This window comes from Gobio gobio (genome assembly GCF_949357685.1).
Source record: "Gobio gobio genome assembly, chromosome: 16".
NCBI lineage: Eukaryota > Metazoa > Chordata > Actinopteri > Cypriniformes > Gobionidae > Gobio > Gobio gobio.
Window position 1 is genome coordinate 32,208,117 of NC_137109.1, and position 24,163 is coordinate 32,232,279.

At 35.9% G+C, this 24,163-nt stretch overlaps 1 protein-coding gene across 2 annotated transcripts; it reads left to right on the plus strand.

Moving 5' to 3' along the window:
• The first annotated feature begins 545 nt into the window (after positions 1–545).
• On the plus strand, positions 546–23,106 carry LOC307139318 (protein phosphatase Slingshot homolog 3). Of its 2 annotated transcripts, none has more exons than XM_079838226.1 (16): positions 546–865; positions 12,831–12,946; positions 13,983–14,020; positions 14,116–14,299; positions 14,931–15,046; positions 15,599–15,667; positions 16,131–16,196; positions 16,507–16,783; positions 19,902–20,030; positions 20,121–20,167; positions 20,295–20,441; positions 20,922–21,122; positions 22,108–22,282; positions 22,387–22,482; positions 22,626–22,724; positions 22,836–23,106. In XM_079838226.1, exons 2-16 carry the CDS (start codon positions 12,899–12,901, stop codon positions 22,965–22,967), a joined length of 1,824 nt encoding a protein of 607 aa, XP_079694352.1. In that variant the 5' UTR covers positions 546–865; positions 12,831–12,898; the 3' UTR covers positions 22,968–23,106. The 2 variants fall into 2 exon arrangements, with proteins under 2 accessions (XP_079694352.1, XP_079694351.1); XM_079838225.1 differs by having other exon boundaries at positions 546–709.
• Positions 23,107–24,163: the final 1,057 nt, after the last annotated feature.

A 24,163-nucleotide genomic window follows, 5' to 3' on the forward strand; every position in this document is an offset into this window, starting at 1 on the left:
TGATATGCAAGAGTTGATGACATTTCCACATCAGTGATTCTGACAGCAAAATGATGACAGTAGCAAGATGAGGTTAGTTGTGTTAACAATAAGCAGTGATATTTTGTAAACACTTCTGTGTTCCTCCCAGCAACTATTTCACAATGTTGCATTTATGTTAAACTCTCTAAACTTTCAATTTTTTGGCTGCCTATACTTAGCCAATGGCCACTTTGTGGATTTATACATTTTATGTAGGAATAGCAGTGAAATAATTAGCTGTAATTTAATTTAACCTATTTAGTCATTCATTTGTATTTATAATGCTGCAACCCCCCTCTATTCAAAACATAAACAAGATTTGTATCTATTGTTTACAGTCTAAATTGAAGGTCTGAATCAGTTAATAGTATAGTTATAGTTATTTATTTATGTATATTTTTAAGGGTAGGCTATCGGCAAGGAATTACGTTACTGAACCTCGAAAAAATGTCTCTGTCTCTTTAACAGACGAATTACTCCCGATCCGCCTATTCCATTTAAGGGCACGTTTACTTTTCTCGGCCGAGCATAAGTCTTCCTGGTTTCATGAAATAGTAGTCTGCCTTCCCCTTTAAATATATTTTGGAGCAATGCAAAAGTTGTGGTCATGGCATTAAAATAACTAACACGATTTATTGAAGAATATTTATTTAGATCCTTATAATTGCGAAGCGTTTCAACGCATCAGGTAAGCGAACTCTCCATGTTTAGTCCGCCCTCCTTTGCTTTTCTTAAGGAACTGGCAATGATAAGCCTCGAGTCTTGTTGGTTGAAACACAGCTGTGTTGGAGCTACATAGGCATAAAGCATCAGCCGACAGGCAGACATATCAGCAGTAGATTAGGTATGTGGCATAATTTATCGATTTATTTTTCAAGGCAACGGTGAAACTGAACGATCTAACATGCTTAGATTACAAGTTTGTCTCGTAAAACAGCAAATGCTTGAGCACTGCAGACTGTGTCAATATGACGCGCACATTACGCTATAATTACAGCTTCATACACATATTCAACACTTCGAGCAGAAATTTTATATATTTCGTGACATTTCGGAGTGTGTGGGTTTAGATGAGCGTTTTTTTTCGTGATGTGTCATGGATATGGCGAAAAAATTCACGGCATGTCTCCATCTTAGACCGCAGAACCATTTGGCTGTTTATTTCGATTTTGTTACGTTACATGATTTAGTTATGTGTTTGTAATTTATGGCATGTTTCACAAATACGGTACACTTGGGAGTCCCTAGACTTTTTAAAACATTACAGGCACAAACCTCAATTGTTTCTTTAGTTTTGAGACCTAGTAGAAATTTGACAGACTATTCAAATTGTATTTTTTTTTTAAATATATATATATATATATTTGATTTGTATTCTCCCTTAAAATTTGGGGATTTTGACCTGTACCACTTACTTGCAATTCTAACAATATGAAACAATTTTAAAATACTACAATGTTATCATTTTTAGTCTATTTAATTGACATTGAATGCTAGTAAACATAAACTTGAAACTTAACTTTTAATTTAAAATAGTTTTGAATAATTAATCCTTTTAATTTATGAACTTGCCTATCTTTGTTGCACATTTTGCGTTTCAAAAATTTGATTCGATAAAGAATCTTTTCATTTTAAGAATTTGCACAGAAGTTGCATTATGATAAATATAGATTTATTAGTAACCACAAACCAGTATTTGAATCCAAATTAGCTAGACCCTTCTGAGCGACATCTATTTGAAATCTAAATTTGTAACCATATTACAGAACTACAAAATTGCAAAACCCCATGTGAAGTGAATGGAAAATAAGCAGCTGAAATAAAATTACCTTGATGATAAACACTTTCTGAAGGTTAAGAATCTCCTTTCTCTGACTTAAAAAATACTGTATATAGGAGGCTGAAACCCACATGTGGATGTTATTAACAGAGATTGCTTCTCAACTGTATCATATCAACTATAGCATGAAAAAGGGCGATATGAAAAAAAAAACCAATGGTTTATTAACTAAATGGGTGAAGGCACTGAGTTGTATAATGTCTGTTGCATAAACCAAAATTTTTCTCTATGTAAAATAAATATTTTTATTTTTTGCAAATGCTTGGGACGATTGACGGAATGGTCACAGTCCCGATGGGGCCAGTGCTGCATCTTCACGTTTATCTTTTGCACGTGTTTAAGCCTTGCGTATCAAAATTTTCAAGTGCAAGAAGACATGAAAGAGAACTCAATTCTTTTTAGACAGTGCGCAAATACTGAATTGAGTTATTTTTCTCTTCTTCTAATTCACACAAAATTATATCAAAATGGCCGTCTTAGTGCGTATCTTTGTAAACATAGTCAGTTATGTCTTAAGACTTAAGTGAACATAAACAAAAACGCCTGTGTGTACCATTTATATTGGATCTGTGCAGCTCTTAAAGTGACAGGAGCCTAATATTCCTGCTGCACTGCTGTCTGTTTTAATGTTAATCAAACAAGAAAAGACAAAAAATAGCTCACTACTCTTGAAATAACTTTTGTAACTTTAATAAGGAATGATATTTAATTAATACAATGAAGAATATAATTTTATATTTGATTAATTTATTTCTGTTCCTGAAAAATACTGTTAGACCTACCCGAAAATCACTGTATATTTTATTTGCATCTTTGTTCTGTTGTATTTATATTTATTTATGTTGGCCTGTTAAATGTTAAATGGATCCAATCCATGTTCAATATAAATTATTTGATGATGCAGCAATAAACTAGCTATTATACCTTAATGCACGCTTTTTTAACTTTGCCAATTTAAAGCATGATCAAAATACTAATCTTAAAGACTCAAATCAAGTCAAGTCACCCTTATTTATATGTTTCAAAGCAGCTTCACAGTGATGATGCATTGCATCGGCTGTTGTTCAGCTGAAGTGAGTTCAGTGTTCATTTAGTTTTGTTGTAAAGATTAGGGCTGGGTATCGATTCAGATGTTCCAATTCGTTTCAATTTCGATTTGCAAGCTCTCAAATCGATTCGATTTCGCAATACAGATTCGATTTCGATTAAAAGAACCGTGAACATAAGTTTACAAGTGGGTAATTAAAAAGAAATGAAGAGCCACAAAACTGTATATTAAACTCTTTTTATTTTAGGTACACTTGGGTACATTAAAACAGAACCCATCTCCATATTTCAAATGCATACAATTACAGGGCTCCAGACTAACTTTTTTTCACTTGGAGCACAGTGGCCCCCAACTGAAAATTTTGGGGCACCACCAGAACATTTAGGGGCGCACACCGTAAATCAACATGCTAACCAAATCTACTACAGGGCTCCAAACTAACATTTGAGAGCAGTGGCACCAGCGCCTGATTTGGGGGCGCTGGAGGAATATTGATCATAAAGTTCATTTAATCATAAAAAAAATGACTATTGTTTTGATAATAAGTGCAGTTACTAATAATAGTACATGTTTGTTTATTGGAAATTGAATTGATATGCAGAAAAAAATAACTTTTATGAACAACAGTATTGTGCAAAAACCTCATTTTTATAAGGAACATTTTAACTCTTATTAAATGTACTATTGTTCTTCTATAGTATCATACTGAACTAAAAGGAGCACTCTTTACTTGTTTTCTGTGTAATCCAGTCACAATTTGAAGAAAAGTTTTTGTTTTTCATTAGACTTTGTGACTTCCTACTTTGTTTCATATATCAAGGAGTGCAAATGTCTAATAAGTCAAATAAGTGCTCCTATGCCACCACCACCTACTGGTTATATTGGTAATTTAATGTATTTTGTGCTTTTTTGCCATTAATTAGCCTACACCTTTAAACTTTTAGTTTTACAAATCATCAAACTAAAAATAATATTAAAATTGAATAATATTTAGAGCTTTGAAGTGCTGGGAAAAGTGTGAAACACTTGAAAAAGTGTTTGAATTTCACTCTCAAATATTCAACTATTTCTTCCACAATACCATGGGGTGTTACTACATTAAATCCATGGTGAATGTTTATTTGTGGACTGAAACCCCTGAATGTTTCAAATGTTCCTGGTATCCATGTCAGCTCTGTTTGATCTGATATCTGTGGTTTATAACAGAGAATTCTGCACCAAACGCTTCCCATTACATCTCGCAGTAGCGATGTTATTAATACTGTGGTGAGTTCAAGCGCTTTCTCACTGGATCTCCCAGTGCAGTTTAGTAATGTTTAGGTGATCGAGATCGGCCCGTGTATGAGCTCGCGCTTCGCTGTCTAATATTGCTCCGAGCTGAGAAACGGTCCGTGCAGTGCAGCTCAAACGAGTAGCGCGGTTCCGTTCCGCTTTCGTTTCGTTTTCCGCTCGATGTTTCTCATATGTAACAGAAATGGCAGCTCTTATCAGTTGGGCACCGCAGTAGTCACACCAGTGCGACCTCTAACCAAATTCGGTCGCAGGATGCGACCATTTAGTCGCAGTCTGGAGCCCTGAATTATGTTAAATACAATAAAATTTTGATGCAACTTTATTCTAAAAAATGTATCTGAGAAGTATTTTATAAAATGTTGTTTTTATTGAAATTTATTCTAAAACATAAAAAGGATATTGGATGATTTTCAGTACACAACAAGCTTTACTTGCGATTTTGCCACCCGTCATGTGTACAGTTACTTTTCATACACGAGAAGCGCGTTCATACCTGGACACAAGTAGTTGCAGTGATAACGAACAACAATACCTTAACGTGCTGACTTTTATTTGAAGAAATCTGTTTATAGGGTTGGGAACCGAGAACCGGTTCTTATGCAGAACCGAAACTGATTTTTGAAAAATACCAGAACCGCGCGAAATTCCTAAGTTTCGGTTCCGAAAACGGTTCTGGTGCAATGTGTGTGCGAAGCGCTGGAAGCATATCCTTTAACAGCGAGTGACAGCCAGTGTTGCCAGCGGAATTGGGCTACTTAAACACTGTTGCCGCGGTCTGTGTTTCATGTCCGCGGGTTGAAGCGACCCCAATTATGTGATATTAAGCCCCGGAAATGCGAATTTTACCGGAGAATCCCCCCTGAAACGCGATTGGACTTGTTTTGGGCAAGGTTTGAGGAGCAATTGTGCGGGTTTTGTTGTGAAAACCTGGCAACCCTGGCTCACCTCATCATGAATATTAATTACGTTGCCTGCCGCTTCCAGGAGTGCAACGCAGTTCAGCACTGAAAGCCCTCGCGCTACACATTTACGGTTTTGCGTCAGATATTTTCTCGTTCACCACCAGCATGGCGAAGAGAAAGTCACAAGTATGGATTCATTTCCAAAGAATGAATGATAATGAAGCAAAATGTAACACGTGTGAAAAGTTAATAACATGCAAAGGAGGCTGCACTAGCAATTTGACAAAACATTTGCTACAGCACAGAGTGCCACAGGGCTTATACCAGATGTATAGTGAAAGGCCTATATATATATGGGTGATTCTCACGAAAACTTGGTTTTAAAAATGTCAAACATGAAAATGTAAAAGATGCTTAAATTAACTTTTCCCCCCCCAGACATTAGAAACAAAGTCTGGAGTATTTTTGGAAATTAATTTTAAAACTTTTACTTATCATTTAACACTTTTTTTTTACATAATTTCGAAGATAAGTCCTAAAAAATCTCATTACCGCAACAGTCTGAAAACATCAACACTGTTAGAAAAGCTAATATATTTTCACATTTTTAAAAATGGATTATTAATACGCATGCACAGTTACTTGAAATTCAGAAATAATATTTATTTTTAATTTAACAGTTTTTTTTTTATTGATTAATTTCTCTCATTACCGCAACACCTTCCACAATTTACAACCATTTTTTTCATATATTTTCATGAAAGCTGACATATTTTCAAAATGACATGACAAACCTGAAAGAACATAATTTGTAGATACTGTGCATGCATTTAAAATGAAAGTACCATGTTTCTATTAATTAAATTAACATTTAATGAACATCTGTTGCGGTAATGATACATAGGTTTCGGAAATGAGGTTAATTATTTCGGTAATGATAATACATAAACTAGTGTGAGATTTTGTTAAAAAACTAATTGTAAAGTAGAAAAAACATAATATTTGCACAACCATTCATTCAAGTTCAAAACAGTTTTATTGTGTAGTGTTTGAAAAATACATACGGCAAAAAAAAACGAAAGAAAGAAAAACATTAGAACAGGAATAAACAGGGCAACATATCAAGACCCTTAAAAGGTACTAAAGACGTCGTTACAAAGTCCATCTCACTACAGTGGTTCTACAATAACTTTATGAATCGCGACAATAGTTTTTGTGCGCAAAAAAACCCTAAATAACGACTTGCATAGTGATGACGATTTCAAAACACGGCATCATGAAGCTTCGAAGCATTATGAATCAGTGAGCCGAATGATGATTCGGATCGCGTGTCAAACCGCCAAACTGCTGAAATTTGGCGATTCAAACTGCTGAATCGACTCACTGATTTTTGGCCCTTTGGCCCTAACCTGGCCCTTTTTTCGGATTTCACCAGATTTGCCATTAATTACAGTAGAAACTTAATCTTGGTGAAAGAAGCGGCTAACAATTCTGCACATTAATCTTCTCTGGCTGTTGGGTAATATTCTCTGATCTCTCTGTCTAGCTTTTTGTTTGGCCTCTCTGCCTACCAAGTTAATAAGTCCCTGCTTTCTCTCTCTCTTCTCAAGTCTTCTCAGTCTTTTCCTTAGGTTTAACATCTCTTTAGTCCTGTCTAAAAGCTTCTCTTCTGTGTTACGCAACTTTGCCCTCAATTTTGATAGTGTTTTTTTTCTTTTCTTCGTTTGGGTGATTCTTTTGGGGTCGATGTTTTTATATCTCTTGCTGTCTGTATCTCATTTTTGGGGGGAATTAAGTTGATGTCATTTTGCTGTAAAAAAAAAAGATATTTATACAAGCTGGAAACAAAAACAAAACAAAAAAAGAGCTTTAGAACTTTTGAGAATAGTGTATGTTGTGTTTGTTGAACATAATTACATTAAAACAACCCTCTACAATGAGAGTAAAACACTTGCATATGCGAGTATATTTCACTCTGGGCGACTAAATAATATCTATCATCAGCCATTGGCTAATAAATGCTTAGATTTTACTCGCCAGTGTGTGTTAGAGGTTAAGAATAAGTTTAGCATAGATAAATATTCATTCGCTGAACACTCAGAAAAACAGTTTCGCTCTCCGTCAAGCGATATGTCTATTTCTGTTCAGCTCAACGGATACGAGCATACCTGTATCTGACATACCGTAAACTTTAGTGTGAAGGCGCACAACTCGACGTCGCTTTGCAGAGAGTGCTGTGTTTCTCTCGCACACACACACACACACACACACACACACACACACACACACACACACACACACACACACACACGTTGGTGCAACAGCATTATGAGGACTCTCCATAGGCGTAATGGTTTTTATACTGTACAAACCGTATATTCTATCCCCCTACACTGCCCCTGCCCCTAAACCTACCCATCACACACACACACACACACACACACACACACACAAACTGCCCCTGCCCCTAAACCTACCCGTCACTGGAGACATGCTGCATTTTTACATTTTCAATAAAACATTGTTTAGTATGTTTTTAAAGCTATTTGATTTACGGGGACAAATTAAATGTCCTCATAAACCACTTTTATGTTGTAATACCAGTGTAATACCCATGTCATTATACAAATTTGTGTCCTCATAAATCACATAAACAAGCACACACACACACACACACACATGCACGCAAAGAGAGAGAGTCTTAAATACTACGCAGAATCGACGCGCTAATGTAAATAATAATCTTTGTTGTGCTTAGAGGGTTGTAAAATTATATGTATGTACACATCTTCATATAGTATAGACTTATACTATATGAAATTAATTTAAATTGATTGAAAAAAATAAGTAAACAAGAAAATAAAAAATAAAACAAATTACAAACAGAAGCTCAAATTACTATTTATTATTTATTTAAGTTATAACAAAATTATTAACAATTTACTGAAGTTTGTTTTTAAATAATATTAATGACAGAGTGCTGTAAAATGATTAGGTTGCTGTCACTTTAAGAGTCACACAACCTGCAAGTGTGGTGGGAATTTCCTACAGTATGAACAGTACACTCAATCCAGCACCTGTTATAGGCTAAAGGTGTGTGTGTACTCTCATGTACATTTCCTAACACTTTTGGGTGTTTTTTGCTAATTACACTTGCTGAAACATCTCCAAACCTAACCTCTCTCTCTCCTTCCTTCTGTACCCTTCGAGCAGTTCTGGGTTGCTGTATAATTTCTCCCTGAACTTTGTCAACCTGGCCTTTGCTAAAGCTTTTTTTTTCTCACTTGCAGACTATCTACAAAGAAACATCATAAAGCAAAATATCAACAGTTATTACATTTTAAAATGATATTAAATTCATAAAAGATATTTAAAAGTAATAAACAATATGCTTGAATTCTCATTTCCGAAACAGAAGTTCTCTTTACCGCAACTGCCATTAAATGGTTGCGGTATATGAGAATGGTGTTGCGGAGGATGAGGTACCTCGGTATGTTTTGCTAATAATAGAGAAGCTATGAAGGCTTTGCTAATTTTTTACTCAATGAATATAATTAGTCTTTAATAAAGCACATTTTCATAAAAAATTGTAAATCTAACAATTTAAAAAATGTAGAAAACTACCTGTTTCGGTAATGATAATCAAAATGTCGTGTAAACATTCAGACAAGACAATATTGAACATTTTAACTGGAGAGATATAAAGATATGATCTTACCTGGTAGACATCTTGAAGTAACTGCTCCATGTGCTCGGTCACTCAAAATCAAACTTTATTTAAATTCTGTATGTGCGCTTAAACAGTCCTCAAAATGTGTTGCGGAGGATGAGAACATTTGGCATGGACACATAATTTTCCTAATTTTTTTTCATTATTATTATACATGAATATTCAGTAAATAATTTTTCTGTCATCTGAAATAATCTAGTAAAACATCTATTTATTTTTTTCGAAATATTTTTATGTTAATTTGTTTAAATTACAACATAACACACATTCAAACACAGTCGGACACATTGCGGTAATGAGAATTTCAGCAGAAAATGCAATAAAATTGAAAAATAATAAAATCTTATGTTGAAATCACACATTGTGCAAGGTAGAGAAAGGTATTGTCTTTATTCTGATGCTTTTTAATATTACTATATTACACATTTTATATTTAAAATCATTAGTGCCGTGGTGTTTTAATGGTTTCGTGAGAATCACCCATATATTTGTCAACCGTTGAGTCACCATGGTTTAGGTAAGCGTTTAGGCACAATTACCTTTGTAATGCTGAATTGCAATTTATTATTTACAAGTTCACTGAATAACTTAATTACTATTAAATTAATATACAGCTAATTCATAAATATAACTAATAAATATAATTTATAACTTGGTTTTATTCAGAGACAGAGAGATAAAATGTAATAAGACAATTTCAGAGGTGTTCATTTGAAAAAAAAATTGTTTCAAGAATGGCTTAATTAATACTGTAATATATGTACAGGACAGGACTTTTTTGACATTGCCAACCTGTAAATTAATTTTAGAGCAAGTAATAAACACAAAATGGATTGTTTGAGTTGCGTATTGTGCCTTTTTCCTTTACCACTATTTGTTTAATAATTTTAATGGAACCGGAATCGGAACCGGAATCGTTAGGCGGAACCGGAACCGGAACCGGAACCGGAAAATTTCTCACGATTCCCAACCCTATCTGTTTATAATATAAGCTATTAGGTTTGAATTATTGGTCCTGCGCTGTCTATTGACTATGTCTATAATGGCTAACGTACGTGCTTACGTGAACCCTCAAGTTTAATACAATGATCATAATGCAAGGCAAGCATTCGCATGTATGTGATCTATTTTTAGCGGTTGTGTGCTCGGCTGTGGGGGTGTTGCAACGTCTGGGTGATGTCTCATCAAATGGTTCTGCAGATTTGTAGTAGTACTACAGCATTTCACCTCAGCATTACAAACGTCGACAACGCACCGGAAGCTACCATTTAAGCACTGAATGAAGGAATGACAGGCGCACCTCTCACTCCTTTGTAACATCGCGCAAGGCAAATAAGAGGGTGACATCTAGTGGAGAAGACTAGTAATTAGATTTACGCTAATCTTATGTTCAATGTTTGCGGAAATAAATATGGAAAAAAATTGATTCGTGGCCTTTGAGAATCGATTTTGAATCGACCACATTTTTAAAAACTTTTTTTGCCCAGCCCTAGTAAAGATCATTAATTGTTAATTAGTTAATTTAATCTATAAAGCAAAAAGATGTCATCGTCCACCTCAGTTCAGTTCTCATACAACAGTGTCAGTGCAGTCAGATCAATAATATTGCACTTCAGTGCTTGCGAGCTGTTTTCTGTGACACAGAGAGCCCAGCCGTGTTGTCTCTGACAATGCGTGAGCCCTGAAGCCAGATCACTTTCACTTGCATCTTCACTAAACTTTGTCAATTGTATGTGATTTAAGGCTTGTCAGTTTAACATTCAAGTTATCATATAATGTGTATTATTATATTAACTATACAGTTACATCTCGTACATCACATGAAGATCGCGCATGCAGAGAAACATTCAGGAGCACAGAAACTCATTGTCAACACTTTCCTGTGATTTGTCACTAAAGTAGCTTAGAAACTCAACAGTTATAGCATAGATTTTTCAACTCTTGAAGTAACTACAACCCGCAGCTTCACAATGAAGAGAGAGACGGCATGACTAATTCACACACGCAATCGCGCTCTCATTAATGCATTTAAATAAATGTAACTGTACTGTGCTAATTTATCTGTATCTGATTTATGATACGAGCAGAAGTAAGAAATGACCCATAGACAAAATAACAAAGTGAGCTGTTATGTTGGAGCAATATGTAGGGCTGCTCGATTATGGAAAAAATCATAATCACGATTATTTTGGTCAATATTGAAATCACGATTATGTAACACGATTATTTCACATGACTTTGGGAATGTGTTGTATTTATTAAAAATACACCTTTCAACAATTCAATTGAAATTGTAACATTTGTTGTACTTTTTGAACTATTAAAATAAATAATATAACATATATTCGAATCAAAGTATAAAAGTATTCACGTAAAAATGATAACCACAAATAAATAAGATCAACAATATGGTTCGGCTATGCTTTTCATGTACGTCTAACATTAGTTTTCAGGTACAGAAATGTATCAGATGTAAAATAACATTGCATATTTGAGTGCATAAATTAAAGATTAATCCTATTAAACTTACAAAAGCTATTCAATCAAGAGCGGTGAGTGATGTCCTTGTCTTTTGTTGTTTGACATTAAACAGACAGCAGTAAAGGCTACTGCCCCTTTAAGACCTCGCGTCTTCTTTATCGACTGTATAAAGTTCACTTAAGGCATATACAGACTATGTCTGCTAAGATACTCATCAAGTTGGACATGTTGGCATACGTTTTGTGTGAGTTTGTCCGTTTAAGAGCAAGACTTGAAAGAGAACTCAATATTTGCGCGCTGAGAGACGTGTGCGCGCTCTCGGATGAACGCACAGAGACACATTTCCTCACAGCGCGCGCGGCTTCTCATTCTAAACCTAAACCCTAAAGCACTAAACCCGGGTGATGACGGTGAAAACGACTGGTCATATTCGAAAATATGGCAGCACTCGCAATCTCGCATGCATTGAACAAAGTTTACAAAGAGAGAATTATTTGAAAAATATGAAGGAAAAAAAGGACGTTTCCACGGCTCCCCTGCTCTCCTCAGTTTTTGTTTCTTTATTAGATTGTCATAGGTAACTCTGTTTAATTTTCAAGTGGTTAAACAAATTCGTGGTGTTCCCTTGCGTTGCAGCCACTACCATGTAGCAAATCTTAGCATGTTTCTGCTCGTCGTCTGATTCCTCGAAGCCAAACTGTTCCCAGACAACGGAGTTGGTTTAGCCTTTTTTGCTCACCAAACGCTGCTGTAACTGCCCTCCTTCTGCCATCTTTACTCGCGCCGAGTTTTTAAATTCCAGCGGATGATATGCACACGAGATTCACGACCTGAGAAAGTTTGTGGCTTCGGGAGGGGCGGCTGAGCGCATGCGCGTTTCATTCAGAACGCAAGGCAAAATAATCGTTTTTTCTCGATTGTACTATTTTGGTGATCGTTGGGAGGCAAAATCGAAATCGAAATCGAAATTCGATTAATTGCACAGCCCTAGCAATATGACATTTGCCATAGCTTTCTCAAGCCAACATTAAAGTTAGCTTCCTTCAATTATTTAAACATTTACAAAAACAATGAGGGCAAAATTTTTTTTTTGCAAAAAAACTAAATAATCGTTCATTAATCGCAATCGAGGTAAAATGTTAAAATAATCGAGATTTTGATTTTAGGTCATATCGTCCGGCCCACATCAATTATTAAATTAGTTAATTTAATCTACAAAGCAAAAAGATGTCATCGTCCACCTCAGTTCAGTTCTCATACAACAGTGTCAGTGCAGTTAGATCAATAATATTGTTGAATATTAAGTGATTATAAAATTTCAAATAAGTGACAAATATCGGAATCTGCCAATAGTTGTTTGTTAACTGGTATCGGCCAAAGAAATTCATATTGGTGCATCCCTCCTTTTATTTTAATTCAGTCTAGTAGCACTATAAACACTTGATTCGATATGACATCTTCACACTTGGTACCGTACATTAATTTGTCATTTTGTTTTTTTTCTACTCAACCCAGTAAACTTTAATTCGGCTGAGCTGCTCTGACTCGTCTGCCGGTGTTAAAGCAGGATACCCGGCTGTGGAATGGCTTTGCTGACCTTGCACAGAACGCCATCTATTAGCACGACACCGGTGAGTTGTATTGTGTCTAAAAACTGTGCATTTATTAATTTAAAAAAACAAAACAAAAAGAAGAAAATTGTCAGTTGCAGTTCTCCACATGTTCTTTCGCCCTACTCCCAACTCCCTCCATGTGTGTCCTGTTACTCTAAACCTTTTTCTGTACACAAGTTTATGTATAATTAGGAGGACTGTCTTCTTGGTAGCTTCCCAAACTTGCTGTGAATCTGAATATGAAAATCCATTTCATGCTGTTCCAAAAAAAGCCCCAGAATTATGTGAGGATTATGCTAAAGAGCCTAAATGCCTGATAACTTTTATTGCTGTTCTTGAGAGGTATTGGACAGTGTCCATTAATCATTCTGTGTCTCTGTTGGTTGTGTGTTAGGTGTTGTATTTATTATATAACACAAGATTCCTTTTCACCCATAACATGTGCATACTATGTATCTTCTTCTGTAACACTCTGTGTTCAGACTATTTTGAGTAAAGTCTCTCCGGATCTTTAACCTACAACCTCATTGCTCCTCCTCTCCACCCCTTCTCTTCTTTTTCTACTTGTCTCTGTCTGGACACGTCAGTCACATAACAGGTAATGTTACTGTCTCCTCTTTCATTCCATAGAAGCACTGATAACAGCCTATTTGGTGTCCTTCTCGCTGTCTTCTCACACTCTATCTGTTTCTCCCTTAATCATCTTTAGTATGAGCTTCCTCAGTGTTTTATCATACTCTAACTGCATTACAGTTGAAATTTCTTGTCAAAACGCCTCGTCATTTTGTTTCCGGGGATCCTTTTTTCTATTTTCCCCCAGTCACTCATCTCAGAATGAGTTATGGGTGAGAAAAAAGGCAAATAACACTTACTGAGTCAGATGATCCAAAGGAGTCAAGCAGAAACTACGGTTGTCTGTTTGCAATTAAGTGCATTACATAATCAATTCACCCACCCACCACCCATTTTTAACATCACCGTTCTCTGGGTAAATCTTAGAGTTATGATGTTCCTAGTTTAATCTATTGTTATCCACTTTATTTTTATTTTCAAGGATGAGCCTATCCCAAGACGAGGAAGACTTCAGAAAAGGTGAATGTTCCTGAAACAGCTTTAATCATGCATGTGTATTATAGTGTTTCCTCTAGAAATGCGTAACTGATTAATTTTTAATTTCCGCACACCAGAGAAAGTTTCGCCCTGGTTAAGGGGGCAGTGCTCCTGGTGGAAGAGGGAGAGAGGGAGGGATTACTTGAAGAAACTGTACCCCCTCTACTTGGTCCTAGGCAAGGAGGCCAAGCCTCTGACACTCAGCGCAGACATTTGCATGCAATGATTTCGTTACTACGACCAGAGGACACAGTCAAACTGGTTAGGATCCCCCAAACCACACTTGTTTTACTACACTGCCTTTCTATGCTCAGGGAAACCTTGAAATATCATTTTTCAAAATTGTAACTTTGAGGCCTATAAAAGTAATGGGAATTAATAGAAAAAAAATGCATTTATAGAATATGCATTTCTTGATATCATCAACCAGAAATTGCTCTTTATAAGCACAACCTCTATTTTATAACCACAAATGATTGGAAAATAATGGAAATTTGTTGATCAAAGGATGTAGATATATTGCTATTCTATGCATTTACAATATTTATTGTCTGTTTCAGACAAATGTATGGGAGTTCTTTTACTTACTGTCTGTGTCTATTAGACAACGTCACATGTTCTGCAATGTGGTTTCTGGAGACACTTCTGTTTGTTCTATCTTCTGCTATGCAGAAATGACAAAAAACCGCCTGGCTTTGACTTCATTTTTGAACACAGTTACACACAATACCTTATGTCTTATATTGCCATGCATGAGTGCTGTGCTTGAATTGTAATGATGAGAACTTATTTTAATTGCGGTGTAATAAATTATTCTAATGAATTCACCTCAGACTTCTGTGTCTCATTTAAATACATTAACCCTAAATTTCTCTTTTTTTCCATCCCTCAGGCTGTGCGTTTGGAGTCGGTGAGCCCAGTCAGATTGAGATATTTGCTTATAGTAGGCACACTTGACAAAAAACAGGAGAGTCTACTACTTGGCATGGACTTTCCATGCTCAAACAGGTAGGTTTATAAACATCTTTATAAACCATATTATCAAGTCATCATAAGTAACTTTTTTATTTCATTAGAGATAATTTCATAAATATTCAATTGGATGTGTGACATGTTAAATATTTGTGTATCTCAGATTTACAGCCTAAATACTGTTGCATTTTTAACAACCTCAGTTCACAAACACAAGTGAATCAAGTAGAAGGTTCTACCTTTTTGGAATGTGAATGCTGTAGTTCACCCCAAAATGAACATTCTGTCATCATTTACTCACCCTCATGACATTCCAAACCTGTATGGACAAAAACAGTAAGACATTTCTCAAAGTATCTTCTTTTATGTTTCACAGAAGAAAGAAAGTCATATAGATTTGCATCAACATCAGGATGAGTAAATAATGACAGTTTTCATTTTGGTGTAACTATCCCATTAAATAGCAACTTTTTTTAAGCAGATGTTTAAAAAAAACTAAACATTATATTTCAGTATTTTAGCAGGCCTGTCAAGAGATGTCTCTCACTCAGTGTTGTTGTTGTTGTTGTTTTTTTAACTCTTCCTTAGTGATGAGTGCACTATTGGCCTTGTCTTGCCAATATGGAGTGACACACAGGTTTACCTAGATGGAGATGGGTAAGACCATAAGATTTAATCATTCTGACCAGGCATAAATAATATAAGTGCAAACATGATAATAAAAGCATAACATAACATTTACTGTAAGGGATCTTAAAAGGGTAATTTTATTACTATGAAAGAGTAATCTTGATTACCATTATCTTATCATCAAACTCAACTATCACATTTCATGTGGTTTGTGAAGGTAAAGTGAGCTCAAGGACAAAGGCTTTGTTTCTATGGAAATAAGGAAACAGTCAACATTTCAGACATTGAAGACTGTTATGTAAATAACAGTAATGTATATAAATATAAAATCATAAAATGTAAATAACATTTTAAATCAAATGTTCAGTTTGACTGACAAAAGTCCACTTTATATTTTATCTGCACAGTCATGCAGAACTGTATACATTGTTTAAGCCTGAGGTTCAGAGTTCTGCTTTTCTGACAGTTTGTTTCACTCGTTCTCTTACAGAGGTTTCAGTGTTACATCTGCAGAAGTGACGAGAATCTTTAAGCCTGTGTCCATTCAGACGATGTGGTAAGTTTTAAAGCAGGAAATGCTGAGGAAACGACCAGTTTCCTCAACCAACAACAAAATGCGATGCAACTTTGATCTTGCAACCTACACACACTTAAATCTTTGTTTTCAATTATAATGCTATTTTATTTAAATTTGTTCTATTGCTTTAACTGTTTTACTTCTGGTTATTAGTCAGTCAACATGTGCACCCTGTTAGATGTCTTCATAAAGCCTCAAGAATTTGCTCTGTGAATGTCTTTAATGTGTTTGTGGCTTGTCGATTGCTTGTTCACAACTTCTGCCCTGTGTCACTCTCACTTTGCAAAAGGTCAGTGTTGCAGGCACTGCATGGCTGCTGTGAACGGGCCGTGCGCGGAGCTGTCATACCTGGCTGTGGGATGGAGTGGGCACAACATTACAGAGAACATGTGGAATCTGACCAGCACTGCCTTAATGAATGGGGGGCTATGACTGGCCTAGAGTCAGTCAGGAAGGACGCCGTAGGAAGTTCATCGTCCAATCGGGAGTCAGTGGAGAGGGAGGTCAAAGCACAGCTGCGAGATATCATGAGAACTGAGGACTTGGAAAACATTACCTCAAAGCAGGTAAAATAAAAGATAGAGCGTCTTTTCACTGCCTTTGAAACAGCGTCCCAGGATGTCACCAAGCTCTCCCTTTCAGTCACCTATAGACTCATTTTTATGATCCAATCAGTTCCTGATGGATAAAATCAAGTTTCACACTATAATTCACTTGTAAATATGTCATATAACACAAGTCAAATGGGTTGCTTCATGCAAAAATGAAAATTCTGTCATTTACTCACCCTCAAGTTTTTCCAAACCTGTATAAATTTCTTTGTTCTACTGTACACAAATGAACATATTTGGAAGAATGTTTGTAACTATAGTTGACTAACATAGTAGGGAAAAAGATACTATGGCACAGGGCCGTAACCACCATAGACATTGAGCCCCCCCAATAAATAGAAATGGCCAAATTGTCCCCCCTAATATTTGAAATTATTGCACTGCTCTCCTGCACTCCATTATCCAGCGCTCTGTATGTTATGATGACAAAAAGGTTTAAAAGTTACATTTTTAGCCTGGTCTGCCTCTGACAAACGCTGTTAGACCTATGTCAAAATGATTGAGATGGCCAATCAAATCAAAGTAGGCAGGGTTTACGTTCTCCTTTGGCTCGTTCACAGTCTTCACACAGACAAGGGTGTCAATCTATTGCCTAACGCCGTTGCGGAGACTCTTCTGGTGAAATCACAAAACAAAATGCACACCAACGTGTTCCTGCTCTTAATATACAATCATTGAACATCTTTGTTTTTATTGAAGAAAAAAAACCATATGAGGGTGGATTAGAACCTGTAACCTTCGATACGGTTTACAAAAATTCTACCACCAGACCACTGAGGAATTCAAATGTTAATGGCGGATCTATGTATTTATTCACTAACGGGAAGAACCTCGAGACTAACGATATATTTAACGCAAATTAATGCAAATATTATTTGCAAATAGTCCCAAAAGGATTATTTCCCAACTAGAATTAGACCTAGAATTTTGTTCACTGTTCTGTTTCTTTATGCTTTATAAAAATAAAAAAATTGGTTACGGCCTTGCTATGGCAGTCAATGGGGGGCGAGATCTGCTTGGTTACAAACTAGTTCCAAATATCTTCTTTTGTGTACAGCAGAACAAAGAAATTTTAACAGGTTTGGAACAACTTGAGGGTGAGTAAATGACAGAATTTTCATTGTTGGGTGAACTATCCCTTTAATGCTATCATGTTTACTTTAAGATCCCATGTATGTAAATGTTTTGATTGGTTAACCTATCGGTTAACCTCTTTGCATATGTATGCAATAATGTTTACTTAACGGATGTGGGTTTGCTGTCCATCCTTCAACAACAGCTGCTTTGCAAATCTAGGATTTTATTGTGACATTGTAAACCATATTACATTGAAATGTGCCACACATTATGTAAGGGCTGTACTGAAATGACCAGAGACCTTGGTCAAATAGTGAACGCTCATTTTCAGAAAGTGGTCTGTGTGGACTTTGTTTAATATGACCTCTTTAGGTTATTCAAAGTACACTACTATTCAAATCTTTTTGTAGAGTCTGTAAGAAATTTTTTTTTTCTTTCAAAGAAGTCTCTTTTTCTCAACAAGGCTGCATTTATTTGACCATAAGTGCAGTCTAAACACAGTAATATTTTGAAATATTATTACAATTTAAAATAAAAAAAAAACCTTTAAAGCAGCACTAGGTAACTTTTCAACCTTCATAATATATTTTCAAAACTCTTGTGATGATACATCGACTTACAATAGGTTGAATGACACGTCTGCCATAGCCTGACGGGGTCTGTATCGTTTTTAATCGTACTTTTAAACTTCGGGTTTCGGGTAGTAACCCGAGAACAAAAATAACTACAAAATTAGACTGCTTTACGGCATACACGTCACTTCCACCACCATCCCCACTTCCTTAAATTCGGACGTGCGTGAAAAAATCGCTCGCAAATCATTTGTTTGCCGAATGTTATAGTCATGGCCGAAGCAGCACAGAAAAATAAGAAAGCAAAGGTTTTGTCTGAGGAAAGCAAAAAGAGAAAACGAGAAAGTGATCGGATTAAAGGCAAGACGAGGATCAACATTGGGCCAGCGTTTGCTCGTTGACGTGAGCTGAAGGAGGAGGGGCTACATTCTTGCAAGTAAATACGTAATAAATACAAAATCATATTTTAGGATACCTAACATGTCTGTGATATTGGTTTATTTGTCTTTCCTCAAGCTTTAATGCAAATCGATTTTTCGAATTTGCAGATTCATCTATGGTAGCTTGATATTATAATATTGACGATATATGGTTATTACCTACCACTCAAACATTGAATTGAAGTATCATATAGATTCTGTAAAACGGGAACCAATAGACTAGGCTACTATAATGACGCTGGCTTGTAAACGTGAGCATCGCGATCATTTGGCGTTTGAAAAAAATAAAACCCATGAAATTGTATTCATATGACATGCTGAAACATATGCCACTGTACCTGGGATGAAGACATTTCACACGCGACACAAGCAGAACACCTGCATGTGAACTCCTGCAGAGTTCAGGGCTATCATAGTTGTCATGTCAACAAATGCACGTGCGATGCATCCGCTGATGTAGAATGACAGTTTACGACAGTAGTAGAGGACAATACTGTTTCACAACTGTAGGGGGAGCCCGAGAGCAAAAGTTACCTAGTGCGGCTTTAAAACTTATTCCTGTGATCGCAAAAGCTGGATTTTCATAAGCCATTATTCCAGTTGCTGCTTAATATTTTTGTGAAAATCGTGATAATTTTTTTTCAGGATTCTTTGACTAAATAGAACGTTTAAGTAAATTGATTGTGTCAATGCTGAATAGTGTAAAGTAATGTAAGCCTGAAGACACACCTTTTGAAGAGACTCTTGTTCTAGAACTCAAGGTTAATGTGCCTGGGCTTGTTGTCTTATCCAGAGAATCTTCATGGTATGAACATGTAACATTCAGGAATCGTTTAGTGAGCAGCTTGATTTGATGGTTGTACGCATTGTATATCATGTGACTTGCCTTTTAATGTGATTTATAACCCAAACCCCATGACCTTAGTGTTGTTAGCGCCCAACACTTGCAGTTGAGCTACAGGCACTTTTTCTGTATGTTTGTAGGTGCGAATATCCCTGGAGTCCAGAATAGGCATAGACATGAAGGACTACAAGGAGTATATTGACAACGAGATGATGGTCACGATGGCACAGATGGACAAACCTTCCAGAATATTGGACTACCTTTTCTTGGTGGGTGTTGACATTTGTCTTCTGTCTAATCCGCTATACTGTTTAAACACACACAGTCATTTATTTGTGGTTTTTTTTTATCCCCAAAAGGGTTCAGAATGGAATGCTGCCAACTTTGAAGAACTACATAAGAACAAGTATGCAGATTACATTTAAATGATTAAAATACATTGTTTAATAATTATTTAAAATTATTATTTAAAAATAAGATTTTCTGCAGCAGATGAGCAGATAAATAAAAAGAATGATTTTTCTTTTTGGTAGTGTGGGCTACATCCTGAATGTTACCATGGAGATTGACAACTTTTTCCCAGAATGCTTCACTTACATGAATATTAGAGTTTATGATGTGGAGGCGACCGACCTACTCTCACACTGGAACAACACGTACATGTTCATCAGTGAAGCAAGGTGCTCAACACACACTCCTCTTCCTTATTTTGGTTTATAGTTGGCATGCATTTAGCTTTTTCTGTGTGCAGACCCCCTACCCTGATCGTTCTCTTAAAATGAATTAGTTTATATTTGAAGCCTCTAAGTCCGTCTGACTTTTTTCTTTAAAATAAGCATTTTTGTCAGCCTTCTATGTATAGGTTTCTTTACCTAAGTACCGGTACTTCTGAATGGGCTGAGGCTGGGATTTAGTGGGTTTGAAGTCAAAATATTTTATGAAAGTATAGGCTACTATATGCGGAGAGCATTCACTCATTATCGTTATCTCATTTTTGACCCAAGTGGCTTTTAGAGGCTTTTGCATCTGAACTCTTCATTTAGAGACACAAGCAGTATGGTATACTTAACCCCCTATGAAAATTATTAGAGTGTGTCTTTGTGCGCCATCTCTCTCATGCTAATGTTTTATGTCATTGTTTTGTACCGATGATGATACAGGAAGAGTGGACAGGCTGTACTGGTGCATTGTAAGATGGGCGTCTCTCGCTCTGCCTCCACAGTAATTGCTTTCCTGATGAAGCAGCAGGGCTGGACTTTAGACGAATCCCTAAACCACGTGAGAGAAAGACGGCCCATAGTGCAGCCCAACGAAGGTTTCCTCAAACAGCTGCATACATACAGTGGCATCCTCAGTGCCAGGTGATTTACGCTTTCATAATGGTGCTGTACTGAGATCGGTGCATTCATGCAAACAAGCATTCAAATAGCAATACAGACACTTTCCCTCTTGTGTAGTTTCTCAATGGATGTTCAGGTACAGACAAGTCAAGTCTGGTTTATTGTTGTTCAACCATGTGTGTCGTGTGTACATGAGGTAACTGAATAGTGCAGATATACACTCGCACTCATCTCAAACAGTAATGGCTATACAAGTTTGAGGTCTTAAAAGAAGTCTCTTGCTCACCATGACTGCATTTATTTGATAAAAAAAATACAGTAAAAATAGAAATATTATATTTCGTTTTTCTATTTAAATATATTTTAAAATGTAGTTTTTTCCTGTGATGTCAAAGCTGAATTTTCAGCAGCCATTACTCCAATCTTCAGTGTCACATGATCCTTCAGAAATCTTATTATTATTATTATCAATGTTGAACCAGTGATATTTTTTCATCCAGAATTATTTGATAATTAGAAAGTTCAAGAGAACAGCATTTATTTGAATTTGAATTGAATTTTGTAACATGATAAATATCTTTACTGTCACTTTTGATCAATTGAATGCATTCCTGCGTAATTATTATTTCTTTAAAAAAAAAACTAAAAACCTCTTACTGACCCCAAACTTTTGAATAGTAGTGTATGTGTTACAGGACTCTGTGGATTCTGGATTCTTATTGATAAACTGCAGCATAAACTGTTGTCTTGACTATATATTTCCATCATAAACTTCCTACAAGTGTAAAATATACCCGTTTATAGCCACAAATTGATAGAGGCTCTTTTGCTGCATACTATGTATGCACCAAAATGTGCTGTGCATTTAATAAGAGCCTCCATTTCCAATGTGTAGAATGAAATGGCATTAATGTCAATTGTAGTCTGTCTTTTTTTTATTTGTATATATATATAGTTAAAATACCAGTACTGTATTTAATTCCAAACATTGCAATGTGCCTTACAGTAAACAGCGCCACAGTGCCCTCTGGAGGAGGAAGTCCAAGCCAGATGTCCGTCAGCCATCTGTCCACAACGAACAAGCCACAGGGAGTGAACATGAACAGAAAGAGGAAGAAGAGGAAGAATCAGAGAGCCCTGAAGAAGAAGAAGATGAAAGCAGTGAGGAGGAAGAAACAGATGTAATGCGATATGTCTTATAACAGTCATTTTTTTTCAGTATTTCTTTAGTTTCCAAATCGGTTTAACCAAAGTATGTTTATGTCTATGCCTGTGCCATTCTCAGGTCTTTGATGAGCAGTTTGATAAGAGTGTTCCTGATATGCATGGGGCAGAGACAGCCACATCCAACCCACTTATTACTATACAAGAAAGTGATAAGGTTCGACCACACAGAGGCCGACAAATGAAATTTACTACACTTGACCATTTTAAAATGCTTTTAAATGTCTATGTGGTTTTCTTTACTATTATAAATAATAGGAAGCACTTTTTTTTAAAATGTCTGCAACATTTATTTCCTAGGTGTCATCCAGCCCCAGCAGAAGTGGCAGGATGGATTTGTTTTCTCTTATGCAGTCTATTCAGCTCGACGATGAAGACAGAGAGAGGATCGATAAAGAGGTGAGAGGAAAAGATCTGGATCGGAAAGCAAAATGTTTTGATAAAGATATGTGAAATATCAAGTCAAATCACATTCAAGCAATCATTAACTGAAGTCTTCCTGTTTGCCAGAGACTTTCTCCTGCGCAACGAAGGCGCAGTCATGGAAGAAGGGCCTTGACTCATCAGAGAACACATGTTGATGTTTCCCCTGAACCAAGCAGCAGACAGTCACAGAACACAAACCAGGATGAAGCGCACTGAAGCGCTTAAAAAAGGGGTCGTGTTAAGATATGGAGAGGCAGGAATAAAAAAGCAAAAAGGTGAGGAAAAGGAACACAAATAGTGATGCTAATATAAAGGACACTCTTGCACACAAGTCTTATCGTTCTGATTGTATCATTCCAAGTTCTTTGAAGACTCAGAGGGAATCTTTTCATATAGTTGCTGTATTTTAGGTAATTTTATTTGGAGGCAACAAACACAAAAGCACATGGTTACATATCAATGGATATCTTACTAAATTTCCCTCACCTTTCAGTCTTGCCCAAAACTCTTAAACTGTGGACAGTTTCAGTTGAATTGTTGAAAATATCTACAACAGCTGGTTTCTGTCAGCCAGTGAGTATTGATAAAGGAACTATTTTCCTCAGAGCATTGTCATTGAAATCGTCACGTTGTGCCTTTTGATATTTCTGTATTCTTTGCACCTTCATACTGAGCCATAAAATTCAGTTTACTTCACAGATTTTGAAATGGTATTATAGACTGTGGAGGTTTTTTTTGTTTGTCTTTTGGCTGTTTTCTCATACAGAAACACGAAAAATCCAATCGTATAGCATTGTTTCATGTTGTTCTTAAATGAATAAGAGTAGGATCTCACTCATTTTAGGAGTCCTATGCAATAATATACTTTATAGCTGTTTCCTCTCAATGAATGTGAAGTTTTATATTGCCTCTGTGGAGATCAGTAGGTAAACACATTTTAAAAAAGCTTTTAGCTTTAAAAGGATTAAATGTTTTAGTATTCCATGTACACTACCATTCAAATGTTTCCGTAAGAGTCAGTAAGATTATATATATATATATATATATATACTTTTTTATAATCAGTACTTTTTATTCAGCAAGGACACATTTTTTTAAAATTGACACTGAAGACGATATTTTTTTTTAAACAATATAAAAATGTATTCCATGGTTTCCGTAAAAATATTAAGCAGCCGAAATTGCTTTCAACATTGATAATAATCATCATATTAGACTGATTTCTAAAGGATCATGTGACTGAAGACTGGAGTTGTTCAACTTATTACATTTTTAATCAAATAATTACAGGTTTGAGAAACATGAAAAATCTTACTGACCCCAAGCTTTTGAATGGTAGTGTAGTAACTAGATAGATGTTGCTATATCATTAAGGTGTTTCACATCTTTTTAAATTAAACCAATGTTGTCTA